The sequence below is a fragment of the Mixophyes fleayi genome, chromosome 8 (assembly GCF_038048845.1).
Source record: "Mixophyes fleayi isolate aMixFle1 chromosome 8, aMixFle1.hap1, whole genome shotgun sequence".
Lineage (NCBI taxonomy): Eukaryota > Metazoa > Chordata > Amphibia > Anura > Limnodynastidae > Mixophyes > Mixophyes fleayi.
The window spans coordinates 113,020,807-113,034,727 of record NC_134409.1 but is presented as its reverse complement, the minus strand read 5'-3'; the positions used below and the strand labels follow the sequence as shown (position 1 = coordinate 113,034,727).

The 13,921-nt window shown below is 40.3% G+C and overlaps 1 protein-coding gene across 4 annotated transcripts in view; it reads left to right on the top strand.

Moving 5' to 3' along the window:
- Window positions 1-420: 420 nt before the first annotated feature.
- PHF2 (PHD finger protein 2) overlaps window positions 421-13,921 on the top strand; it is a 189,679-nt gene continuing 176,178 nt past the window's right edge. For 2 of the 4 annotated variants that reach the window (XM_075183190.1, XM_075183189.1), the window contains exon 1: window positions 421-760. In XM_075183190.1, the coding sequence (XP_075039291.1) occupies window positions 663-760 (98 nt within the window). In that variant the 5' untranslated portion in view covers window positions 421-662. The remainder of the gene's footprint in view (window positions 761-13,921) is intronic. The other 2 variants (XM_075183192.1, XM_075183193.1) reach the window with 1 other exon arrangement.

Here is a 13,921-nt window from a genome sequence, read left to right as displayed (position 1 = left end):
GTGACACACAAACAAACACTAGTTGTGAGATTGAGTGTGGAGACTCAGCAGCTGGCTGTCAAGTGCACTGTGTTACCCAGAGCTGTGTGCTGTACACAAATGACAGTTGTGCTAAACATAGAGTTTTGTGGTATAGTATATTACAAAGGGGATTGTGTGGTCTACACAGATGTTGATAGTGTAACATATTGTATTAATCAGTGTTTTGACGTCTAGTGCAATATACTGAGAGTTGTGTGATGTTGGCATAAAAGACGCTAGTTGTGTACTATGAGTTACCAGGATTGTGTACTGTATAACAACAGAGGGCACACAAAGAGATACACAGATGCTGGTTGTGTTGTAGTGTGTTACAAGAGGCTTGTGTGGTGCAGTGTACAGAGGGCTGTGTGGAGCTGTCACCAGGGGGCACACAGACAAAGCCTGTCCCCGCTCCGAGCCCCGCTCAGCCGCCGCCTCCCTCGCTCTGATCCGGGAGGAGCTCGGGGAGAGCCTACGGAAACTTTCCCGCATTTTCCCGCATTGTGTCCGGATCTAGAGTCCCCGGGGGCGGCTCGTTCTCCCGTCTCTCCTCCGTGCCGCCACCCCCCCTCTCCCCCGGCTCTCTCCCCGGTGTCCTGTCAGTCCCTCCCTGGGAGTGTTGTTGTGAGCGGGGATCTAACATGGCGACGGTGCCTGTGTACTGCATCTGCCGCCTGCCCTACGACGTGACCCGTTTCATGATCGAGTGCGACGCCTGCAAGGACTGGTTTCACGGCAGGTACGGAGCGGGTGGAGCGGGTGTGTGGGAGCGGGAGGAGGAACCAGCAACCTGGGCTGTTTCCCCGCCAGTTCCGGGCAGCTCTCCGAGGCCTCTCTCTGCTCCCACAGACTGCCCGGAGTGCTGGGGGGAACTGTGCTCCTCTTGTGGGTGCTCTTATTGTCCTCCAGAGGGGTCGGCATGTTGTCTCCATTGTATGATGACGGCTCTAACCTCACTCGGGAGTCTGTCAGATGTTAGGTCTGGGGGTGCAGGGATTACTGGGGGGGCTTCTCCCTAAACACCATGATCCCCTGACATCCTCTTCCCATCTGGGCGATTGGTGCAACTCCGCTCCTGGAGGAACAGATCGCCCAAAAGGCGACACATTTATTAATGGGGGGCTCTGGTGTTAATGGAGGACATTACCCTCACATATACTGGGGCAGTAGATGCTGACATAGGGCTTGTAAATGTGGCGCCCAGGGCTGACCAGCCAGTGTTATTATTGCTGTTTGTTTTTGGTGGGAATGACAAGCTGCCGCCTCCATCTCTTCTTCTTCTTCCTTTCCTATTGAAATTGCATTACATTGTATGCTGCCTCTTCTGTAGAGCTCTTCTTTCTGTTACTGTTGTGACCTGTTCCTTATTTATGTTACTATTAAGATGTCTCTTATGCTACCATTGAGTTGCCTTCAGTGTTTTCTATACCCCTTACCATTGTTCTATATGAATGTACCCTCTAAATTTGACTATTTAAATGGTTCTCTTTAATATTTCCTCTAGACTTATAGTAGTATTATACGTTTTCCATGACACATGTCTTCTATTTATGGTACTAAAGGTGTCGCTTATCAATGTTTACAATGTCTTTTACTGAGATATGTGAGTAAATGTTTGTTATTTCGATTCCCATAAATATTATTATGTCTCTTATTCACAACTGAGCAATACAATAACACAAACTTGCATGAAGGGCATAGCGTTGTGTCAATAAGGCGAAGCTGTTTATAGACACATTTGTGGGTGCTGCGATGTTAACCCTTTGGTGTCCCCAATTGTTGTTCTGCTAGGACTCAGGGCTGTAGATTTGTGTGGCGACAGAATGTAAACAACTTGAGCGTTGGTGAGGCAGTGCGGCCATCAGTCTTTTGGTGGCACGTCACCCTTGCTGTCTCCGGTTGTTGTGCCTTGAACATCCCCAGTGCTTTGGACTCCCATCAGGAGGAAATCTTGTTCCTGCACTGATCTGCTGTGAATGGTTTTAGTGGCAGTGAATGGGGATCAGCTGGTCTCGCTCTGGCTGCTTCATTGACAGACAAACAATAAGGAGCTTGTGCTCCATTAACCGCTTCCTGCCTTATCCACAGCGGTGGCTGAGAAAAGTGCCGCTGTACCCAGTCCCAACAGTGCAGGGAGCAGTGACTATCAAGGCCTGGAGTGTAGGAGAGATTGATGCGCAGGCTAGAGCCAACATAGATGGCACAATAATACCCAGGATATATCAAGTAGAACAAGGACATTGTTACCCAGCCAGTGCAAGCAGGCTCAGAGAGATTGATGCCCAGGCCAGAGCCACCATAGAGTGATACCCGGGCTAACACAAGCAGAGTAGGTGGCATTCTTGTCCAGCCAGTGCAAGCAGACAAGAGAACTGTTGAGATTTTTTTTTCACAAGATTTATTGAACACATCAGAAAACAAAGAGCAGTAGATCAAATTTAATCAATAAAATTCCTTGAAGCTGCTTTCTCATGTTTGTCTCATTAAAATGTATCATGCTGAAATAAAGAAGTGATTCCTCAGCACACCTTGCATACAACATGTCAATTTGGCTAGGGTCAGAGAACAAAAAGGAGTTTAGCCAGCAGGCTGCCGATTGCATGCTTTTTAAGGGGTTGAGAGAGGAAATGGGTGGCACAAATCCGAGTGCCAGTGTTGACCATAGTATACAATGAGACAACGTAACCCCTTATATGCTTAATCTACCTGCTTAGAAAATGTTACCAGTGAACAGCAACCTGATGTGATTGCTGCTTTTCTGTTCTATTGAAATTGCCATTAATATTCTCTCAATTTAAAAGTATTAAAGTAACCAAATGAAAATAAAAACTTTATCTGTAGTTACAGAGAAACTATATATTTTTAGATTTTGTTATACATTGTGTCTCCTTTAATTGTTTTAATGATGATTTTTCATGCCCTACTGTGGCACGGCCCATACCGTTTCTTAATGGTGCTACAGTGCACTGCAGTCTGTCTTGAATGTAACGTTACAGATGATGCCAGTGTAAAAGACACAGCAAATTATTGTTTTTTCATAGGCAGCTGTGAATGTAACCTAGTGTGTGAGATCAGAAATTCATATGGGAAGGTCTTTATACCCCTTTGATGTCATTGCACTCTCTCCTCTCTTCTGCTCGTTTTCTTCCACAACCTACAATTAAATAATTCAAAAAGAAACCACGTGTCAGGATGCTCATATTATTACAAGATTTGTTTTGTGTGTGCAGTATTAGTAATACATATATATTGTTTAAACTGTGTATAGACTTTAACAATAGGAAAATTATGATCTTTTTATATTTTGCGCGTAGTATAATCAGTTTGTAGGGAATAGGTTAAAGGGGAGAGTTTGATGATTAGGGTCAATGACACTGTATTGCAAACCTAAAGTGTTTCAAGAGCGTTGAATTGTGGCACTATAATAGCTATGATAAAGGATGTCTTTCCTGTGGGTCTTTGGCTCTTTAGGAATGTAACCATAAGGTGTATTGTAATTTTGATGATTAAATGTACTAATCCATTTTTAACTATTTATTTTCTGATCATGGCTTTCCTGTTGTTGTAGCCCTTGTTCCCGACATATGACTGCATTCTTTGTTTAGTACTAGGGTATTATGGATATAGTATGCAGGTTTGGGTGATTGCATATACAGCAGAGAGTTGGTTTCAGCAGTTGCTATGTCCTCTACAAAATAAAGCTGGTTTCGACATCAAGAATTCTCTCTGTAAACAGTAATGTGTTTTAATACTCAAAAAACATATTATTTATAGCATTGTGATCCAGACACCAGAATTGGACTAGGACACAAACATGTTGCTTGCACAGTGCTGAGGACATTATCCAAAATAAATTTCATTAAAGATTGTAATGATGACATTGACATTTTTATATATTTTATTTAGATGATTTGGCATATTTTTCTATACAGTTTAACTATCCTACATAGAACACTGAGCCAAGAGTGGGTATCCTTACGCAGATCAGGGGTTATTAAGCTTTTTTGGCCTAAGACCCAAATTAACTCTGGTTAACCCATTTGGAACTCAAGGTCCACTTTTGAATAAAATAATTGTTTCTTTTTTCTAAATCAGCTGCTGGCTATACATTAACTGTATTCATTTGTACCAAATAGTTTTGTAATATCATTAATAAATAATTAGCCCGTAACACATATTGAGAAACCCTAGGCTGACCTAGCTAATTAAAGGGACATGTTCACCTTAAAGTAATTAAATCCATTCAAATATAAAAGCTTCTCTTTGTGTCTCCTTGGACCAGGAGCCTTGGAATCTAATAACATGTGAACATGCAATTGTAAAGAATGTGACAGTAGTTCTGGATATTTGTTTATGAACCCCTAAGGCAATTGTGATTTATATCTAAATACAATTCTTATTGTTGGATCAGACTATATGAGTGAGCCAGAAAAAAACGTTTTTAGATGAAAAATAATTTTGTATTTTAGTTCAAAATGTTAATCTAACAACCTTGTTTCTTGAACTGTAATGGTAAACAATATTTGAGCAACACCTTACCCATGCCTAGTTTTAGAAGCTATCAGTTCACCCATCACCTGAACATGTCCAATATACAATGAAAAAACATAATTTATGCTTGTATCAGGTTTACAAACTAAGAAGACAAAAATACTTTTCCTTTTGACCTTGTAACTGTGGCAAAATGTGTAAAGTGCATAATATAAAGTCTTATTAATATGGTTGAGTTGAATGTGTGCAAGTAAATGTAGGCAGTTTGTCACTACCCGCTAGCTCTGTCACTAGCCGTCATTAGGATTGCGGTAGCGTCCTATACTGGATTGCATCTTTTTCTATCCACGTCTTTAATGTAGATAAAAGGACTTGTGGGAGTTATAAATGTGTTCCAGTGCCCGGTAATAATAGCAAATGTTTTTGTTTCATATGCATGTTCACTAGTGTTTAAAAATGCTAAAATAATGTCAGGGGGTACCTGGCATAGGGGTGCAAATGTACCCTGCGATCGTCATCACCAATTAGGCCATTTTAGACATGGTTGTCCACAAAACGCAGCATACTGGGAATTGGGACAAATGCTAATTGTGGTCAGATGATGGCCGATTCTGACCACACATACAGTTATTGTCCAACCGTGTTAAATGGTGCCTTAACCCCTTGGACAAATTGGCTAATTAGCAATAGCTGGTAATGCAGATTTAAATACTCAAAACTGTGCTAACAGGGAAATATGCTTATGTCTAGAGAGGTTCAGGATTGCTACATTTTGCATATGTACACATTGAATAGTGAGTACTAAGGATAGTGCAAACAACATTTGTACTTCGGGGCCCTTTTATACTTCTGTATAATTATTTAGGCCCCCTCCCTTTCTTTTTAATTTCCCCTTCTATGAATTGTTCTTATATGTAAGCAATTCTCTCACTTTAATTCAGAGCAACATCACTTTATAGTATCAAGTTTTCAGGATCAGTGGAACCTGAACAGTATTTTAAAAACTGCATAGGATATGTCAAAACGTGCCTACCTGTGTGAAAACGGAACAGTTGCCAATGCTAATTAGGTATGTCAGATGTTTGTAATGCTGAAGAATGAGTTTGTGCTGAAGGTGCATGTGGAAAAACAATCAAGTCTGTGGGGGTGAATGAGATGCGAGTTGTGTCCTAGGGTGCAAACAAAAATGAGCAAAATTAAGCCCTGTTTTCAGTCGCGATCAGAACCGCTGGGTGGCAACTTGCACTTTTCTGCAATCCTCTCCCAATTCTCTTTCCATGGTTCACCTGTCATGCAGGAGATAGTCTGGGGCTATTATGCAGGAGTGACTTCATAGCAGCCTGGTAATTATGCAAAAGTGTTATTTATGTCTCCACATGAATGTGGCGGCATCACACTGCTACTGAAAGTGATGGGCACAAAGAGGCTATGAGAGGCAAGATGTGAGCCCCCAAATACCCTTTTAAAGGAATGTCTAACAAGGACCAGATATTGTATTCAGTCTTCCTCAAGTGCTAAGATGTCTACAGTTCTGAGGTGGGCGGGGATAGAACGACCTGCAGCCAATGAAACGAGCTGAATGCTGACAGCAGCTGGAGATGACTGTGCTGATCTTGTGGGAGCCTGTGATCTGTCCACTCAAGTGATTGTGTTAGTGAGGACAATGCTGCATGTGACAGAGACAGTATCACAACGTGAAGGGGATAGGGGTTGAAGCAAGAAGCCACAAACGGAGAGAGAACAAAAGTAGCAGCGTACCCAACAGCACAGAGTAGTGATATGATGTTTCTGTGAAACTCATGCATCAAAACTATGTTGTCAAACTCTCCTCTAAAAAAGAAATTCTTGCATCCCACTTGTTTTCCATGTATGGTGGCACAAAGGACTTCAGTCTAATGGCTAGGGATCTGCATGTCTCTTTAGTGTTTTCTAATGTAAATGTTAATAAGTACACCACACTGAAAACATTAGAGTGGTGCACATAGGAGGACACAAAGCAGGAAACTACTGCTCTACAAAAAAACATTGCCATTTATCTCATGCCAGATGGTTGTTGGAAGAATATTTTATAGATATTAGGTAAAAGCAGAACTTTTTTTCATACACGAGAATCCTTAAGCTTGGCGAAAGAAATCCATCAGTTTGGAAGTACGAGAACTAAAGTTTGGGACTATATTGCAGCCCCAGGACCCAAAAACCTTAATCGGCCATTGGCGGGAGAATTGATTTTGGATTGTAACAGCTATTCTACAGGAGGCTGTTACCTAGCTGTCTGAGATTAAACAGAACGTGGGTCCTACAGGACTATCCTAAATTTAAAAGTACTTCCAAAGTACAACACTATTTTGGAATTGGAGAGTAAAAATCCTGATCTTAACATGAGTGAAATGTTTGCAGCGTGATCTTAAATAGCTTATAGAAGACGGACCAAAATTATGAATGAGCAATTCTTTAAATAGTAACTTTTCACTAGGTCTAATCCCACCCTCATAGTTTTTAAATGTTAGTATCCATTACAGAATTAACTTTGCTGTACTCTTTACATAGCGGCTCGGGTTGAACACAGTTTTCAGGCTCTTCTACTTAACAAACAATTGACAGATCTGTACTCTCACATGTCCTAGGTGCTGACCGGCTGCCTTCTTATTATGTGCTATATGGGATAGCACACTATAGTACTGTATACACACACACACACACACACACACACACACACACGTACGTGCTATATGGGATAGCACACTATAGTACTGTATACACACACACACACACACACGTGCTATATGGGATAGCACACTATAGTACTGTATACACACACACACACACGTGCTATATGGGATAGCACACTATAGTACTGTATACACACACACACACACGTGCTATATGGGATAGCACACTATAGTACTGTATACACACACACACACGTGCTATATGGGATAGCACACTATAGTACTGTATACACACACACACACACACACACACACACACACACGTGTGTGCTATTGCATATAAATCAAATAATGTTGCACCCGGGCAGCACCTTGCTGAAGCAAGTGTCCATACCATCATATTGTTTTAGCATGTTGTTAAATGCTGTATTTAAATAGCAAGGCAGCTACAGATTTGATTTGAAAACCATATTATAAAATGGGGAATATATGTAAAAATTAGATGATGTATCAAACAATTACCTGCAAAGTAACAGTATACATCAGGGGGACAACATTATGCTGATTTCAGTAGCTAGTGTAGTCAACTCTAGGAACCCGTAGGAACTATGCAATTTATGCATCCATTGACCTCAACAGAAATGAGTCCCAAAAATAAATTATATTGGCCCGCCTAAAGTTTTTCTTTTTTATTTGGCCTGCTCCTGAAAAAGTTTGCCCATCACTGTGTTAGGTCCATTGATGTCAAAGCAAGCATAACTTATTAGCAAGGGTGTGCCACTTGATTTTTAAATGAACAGTGACTTATATATTAAAATGTTCATAAAGTAAAATACTGTGACATTGTTCAGTTTTACATTGACACTCTAATTCAGCTCTATCAAAAGGTAAAGCGTCCCACTCCATCCTTAACAGCTGAAGCCAGGCAAGTCTTTAGTGCTCTATCCTACCTTGACCTGACATGAGACAAAAAGCTGAGATTTCAAAGTAGAGCATGGCAGTTAACCTGCTGTCAAATCACTGTCCCAGCCCTTGTGTATGAATCACTCGTCCACACACTGCACAAGTTTGGTAACACACATCCTTCGATATACTTTAATATAAGATTGTAGCTTGACTAGCCCTATTGGACTGCAGTACCCTTTACATCATGCATCTGTGATGGTGCTGCCGCCTGTTTTTCTTGCCAGTCAAAGGTTGTCCATTGACTAACTAAATGCAAGAGATCTTGCAAGCCAAAAAGAATGTTTAAAATACTGTACTACAAACCCTGGCAGTATTTTTACTTCTTACAAAGCTATAACATAATATTTCAGATTGCTGCCAATTGCTCTGTGATGATTGTGGGTTTTGTGTTGGGTGGGGTTGGAGGTTTGAAGGGTAGGAGTTGTTGCCTAAATGTTTGAAATTAAAGTACAGAGATGAGGAATTTCTATGGCAACCTTCTCCAGCTTTTGCCAAGTGCTCTGCTCTTGGTGACGAGACGTTCGCTTTAATAGAGAGGGAAATAACTTCACTCTCTAGACTCAAGAGAATTGTTATTATTAGACAATACCATGAAATGTTTTATTCTTTTCTCTTCACTCCCAACTCATGTCCTCATTTTGTTTGTTTTTTCCCACCCCTATAACAAATCTAGAAAATGAACAACAGTGTGCACAGATTTGTGCTTAGTAAAAGGCATTCATTACATAATGTGTAAAATCTGATGCCAGTGTTTCTCTATCTAACATGGAATTTCACAGCGGGAAGGAAACAGTGTGCCCATTTATTCTGTCAATTCCCTATACCTTATGTCTGTCTCTTTCTTTGTATTTAACTTTATTGGCCCTTTCCTCTTCCAGTTGAAAGCTATTCCACATAATATCTTCTTGTATATGCAAAGCAATAATTTGTTATGGTGCTTCTTCCCCATTCAGGAAATAAGCATTAAACAGTCTCAAGCCTGAGTGATGTCACTGGCTCCTAATGAATTGATTGGCTGAATATTGGTTTGCAACACAAAATTGCTGCCTTCGCTATGTGTAGGTGGCGTGTTCACCTCAACAATGATGTCATCATCATCACCCTTTATTTTATATAGCGCCACTAATTCCGCAGCGCTGTACAGAGAACTCGCTCACATTAGTCCCTGCCCCATTGGGGGTTAGTCTAAATTCCCTAACACACACACACAGACTAGGGTCAATTTTTTTTTTTTTTTATGTTAGCAGCCAATAAACCTACCAGTATGTTTTTTTTTTTGGAGTGTGGGAGGGAACCGGAGCACCCGGAGGAACCCCACGCAAACACAGGGAGAACATACATACTCCTCACAGAGGACCATGGTCGGGAATTGAACTCCTGACCCCAGCGCTGTGAGGCAGAAGTGCTAACCACTACGCCACCGTGCTGCCTATCAACTATGATGTCATGCTGTAATGGCTGTGGAAGGTTCCACAGAAAATATTTTGTGCTCTATTTGAAGTAAAGGTTTGAAGATTTAATTGAGGAGACAATATGCCATATTTTTCACACCATATGAGTCACTTTTGAGATATAAATTATGTTGTTCTCATCTTATGGTGTTCACCACTCTCACTGTTTTTCTGATGGAGGTCCCTAAAAGTACCAAAGTCTTTTATTCATATGAACAGAGTCCTGTATGTAGCACACTGCAATGTAATTACTGATTGCTACCATCTGGTCTGTCACTTCTGAGTAGTAGAGCATAGGGATTACACTACTGTCCTTTACAAGGAGGACTCTCTTGATATGAACAAAGGACATAGTAACCTCCAGCACACCTGCAGCGCCTGATATCGGCCTGTTACCTCCCTTCATAGCCAAGCACAGTTAATCACAGACACTGTGTGATTCTGACCTAGGATGAGAATAGAGAGGAAGTCAAGGAGGCAATCTGCATTACAAGTGTGAATCAAACATTATTTTTATACTCAATCAAATACATATTATAGAATATTCAAACTTCTTAAATGCAGAGTGGGGGACACAAAGGACCAGCAGAGAGGGACAGTTGGGTACATTGGCTTCATTATGATAGAGAGGTCTATTGTGACTACCAGTGATAGTCCTTGACTCAATAAATACAATATAATTGCTGAATAGACAATGTACTTCATTAAACAGAAAGGAAACAGGAAAGGTGTGTTATAAAGGAAAATATTTGGTTGGTTAGAAATTATATAGGGCTGTGTTTGCATGTGTAAGATGTCTGTATGTATGATAATGTGTCTAAATGCATGATGTAAGGCAGTATTTATATGAATGTTGTTGTAGGCAAGTGTGTGCATGTATGATAATGATAATGTGTGTTGCCAGTGTATATTTAGCTTCCAAAACTTTACTAAACCTGATACTCCTCATAATAAGGTAACTTTTTCAAACATCTTTTTATCAATATTGGTGTCTTCTAGATCCACAGCTTTCAAAATCACCATTCACTGTTTTTGTTTTGAGAAGTGCAATTATTGTATCAAATATTTAACTTTGTTTCAGAGACTGGGTGGAGGGAGCGAGACACAGTAAAGCTGGGTACACACCTAGGCAATTATCGTGCAGATCACACGATTCACGACCCTTTGGTCAGATATTGCAAGAGTGTGTATGCTCCCACGATCATGTTTTATCTTAGCAAAACACATCGCGTTTGTTGTTTTGGTTTTTATAAACTTCCTAAAAATCACGATCAAAGATGGAATGATGTCTGGCAAATGTGGAAGTGTGTGTGTGTTCACAACCAGCAGCGTAGGCAGATATCTGTAAAGTGTGCAGAGTCATGATCTTTTCAGCAGATGGTTATGAGAGATGAAGATCACAGATCTGAAGGTAAATGGTATAAGTGTGTACACATGAATCACATGCTCGTCAGGACTTTCAATCGTTGGTGAAATTGAAGTAAGATTGCATATTTGTCTTCCCAGCTTAGCTTGGAACTGCAGCTAAAATATGAATCCTAGTAGCAGGATTGTTTAGTTTACATCTGGCATGGTACCACCTAGACCATTGAATTATACATTTACTGCTATTGCAGTCTGTGTGTTTACTACAGTTAGGGAGATAGCAACAATTTACTTATTAATATAATAGTTTAACCGAGGATTCTGACATTTGATGTAGGCAGGAAGGATTGTGGTAACAAGATCTGAGTCTCTCATCCACACTCATTACATCCTTCCATTCCCGGTTACAGGACTTTTTTCGGGCTGCACCCACTCTATGGAATTCTCTCCCTCGCACAATAAGACTCTCCTCTGGTCTACAAGCTTTCAAGCGTTCTCTGAAAACCCACCTCTTCAGACAAGCTTATAATATTCCTCAACCACCCTCTTAACCTCACTACATTGTAAGCTTGCGAGCAGGGCCTTCTCACCTCTTTGTCTGTTTTACCCAGTTTGTTTATTAGTTTACTATGTTTGTCCCCAATTGTAAAGTGCTACGGAATATGTTGGAGCTATATAAATAAATGATGATGATGACATGAGGTTGATATGCAGGGCACATGACTATATATATTGGACATTTGTATGTGTCCAGCATAACAAACTCATGCTAACCACATACAGCCAAATGCCCACCATATATAGTTATATGCCCTGTGCGTCAACTTCATGCCCACTACAGTCAGTACAGTCCGTTTTCAACTTCTTGCCTGCAATATTAGGTCATGCTCATCGTAGTCCTTATCCTACTGCAAAATGCCAACTTATAACCCTGATTTCTGTCACAGTTCAAAGCCGACAATACACACAGCTCAGTACCCTGGACTCCACCGTCCAATACACATTTTATAGACCTGTGCCCACCACAACTCCATACCAACCATTTACATTTCCAGATCTGTGCCAATCATATCAGCCTCTTTTTCTGGGCATAGGGCTAGGTATGGTGGGAATAAGGATGATATGCTGGTCTATATACACGACTTTGGGGAAGTGAATGGGAGGGGGGAGACAGAGACTCGGACAGGTGGCCTTTCTGCCCTTTCCAAATGCTGCTCCTGATTTTAAATCTCCACCTGGCTGCCTCCGGGTAGAATGGACATATTCACTGATTTGATCATCTTTACTTGCAAAGCTTCAGTAAAGTTATTTTTACTGAGAAATATTTTTTTTACAGTAGCAGCTAACATTTAAGGAGCCACAAAAATACTCCCTTATAAACTGAGTTTTTCAAACCCCATGGATTCCTCTTTGAACAGCAGCAGCAGCCAAGCTTTGCTGGTGAATTAGACCTGAATAGTAAATAAATACAACAGGAAGTATACACCTACTAGTGTCACACATCATTTTCACAATTTTAGTTATAAATATTATTGTACAGAGCCCTGCAGACAGTGTCAATATACTTTGGTAGATGTACAGTGCCAAGCTAAGCAGCAAGTGCCCACGGATTCAGTTTTAATAAAATACAGTTCGGCGCTTGTGTGAGTGTATGTGCCCTTCATTTATTGTGTTCTTAATAATATAGATGATTTAGAGTCTATAAAGACCCAAGGGCTAGATTTACTAAGCTACGGGTTTGAAAAAGTGGGGATGTTGCCTATAGCAACCAATCAGATTCTAGTTGTCATTTTGTAGAAGGTACTAAATAAATGAAAGCTAGAATCTGATTGGTTGCTATAGGCAACATCCCCACTTTTTCAACCCCGCAGCTTAGTAAATCTAGCCCTAAGTACTTTTCACTTGGGGCTGAAACATTAAAGTTCTGAAAGGTTGTCTTCAGTTTGAGTTTTGGCATGTTGTATACTGTGAGAAGGGGGGGGGGGGGAAAGGAAGAAGTTTAGTGGTTTCTAGGTGTGGCTTTGTGGACGAGGAGTTGGATCAGGGACATGACCTGAAGCAGAGGTGCAGAATCTCCGTCCTTAAGAGCTACCAACAGGTCATGTTTTCAGTTGTCCTTTAATCATGCACAGGTGAGTTAATCTATTCTTCTGGGTCAGTATATATCCCACCAGTTTCTACAGACAGAAATCCTAAAAACATGACCTGTTTGTAACTCTTGGGGACTGGGTTTGAGCACCTCTGGCCTTTAGTGTCACTTTTTTTTTTAAATAACATTTTTTGGGCTGATATGTGAAGCTGTAATTTCCCTCTAATTTGTATATTCGGGAGGGGTTACCAGCCATAGAGAGGTCCAGGAGTAATAAAAAGTAAATAGCTAAATGAATAAGCATTATTGAAACATATTTCTGACATGATATGTAGGTAGTGTTGACTGGTACATATAAAGTTACACCAGGAAAACATTTGGAATGCTGCACGGACATCTTTACTCTGAGTATTCCTCCTTGCAGAGTGACCTCATTTTTTTATATATGATATCTGGTTTATATAGCATCTGGAAGTAATACACTGTACATTAGTATTATATAGAACTTTAGCCAACATCTTCCTACACGTTCTAAATAAATACTTTTTTCATTCATACAAAGTTGAATAACCCACTAGATTATTTTTATGTAGTAGCATGTTAAGGCTGAGTTCTGCAAAAAAAAAAGATATATGAATTATTTAACTTTCACCTCGGTTAAATTTACTACATCAACCACACACGACACAGGAAAGAAAAAGAATTGCGTTGGTAGAAATGAGAAAACGTGAAAGGATGTGACTTGCTAGTGGATTTACATGAAAAGTCAAATACATTTTATTATATCTGAAGATCACAGAATAATGGGGAGTTAATGAGAAAGTCAAACTACGTGTTTAGTGTTTTATTATATCATATCATCATTTATT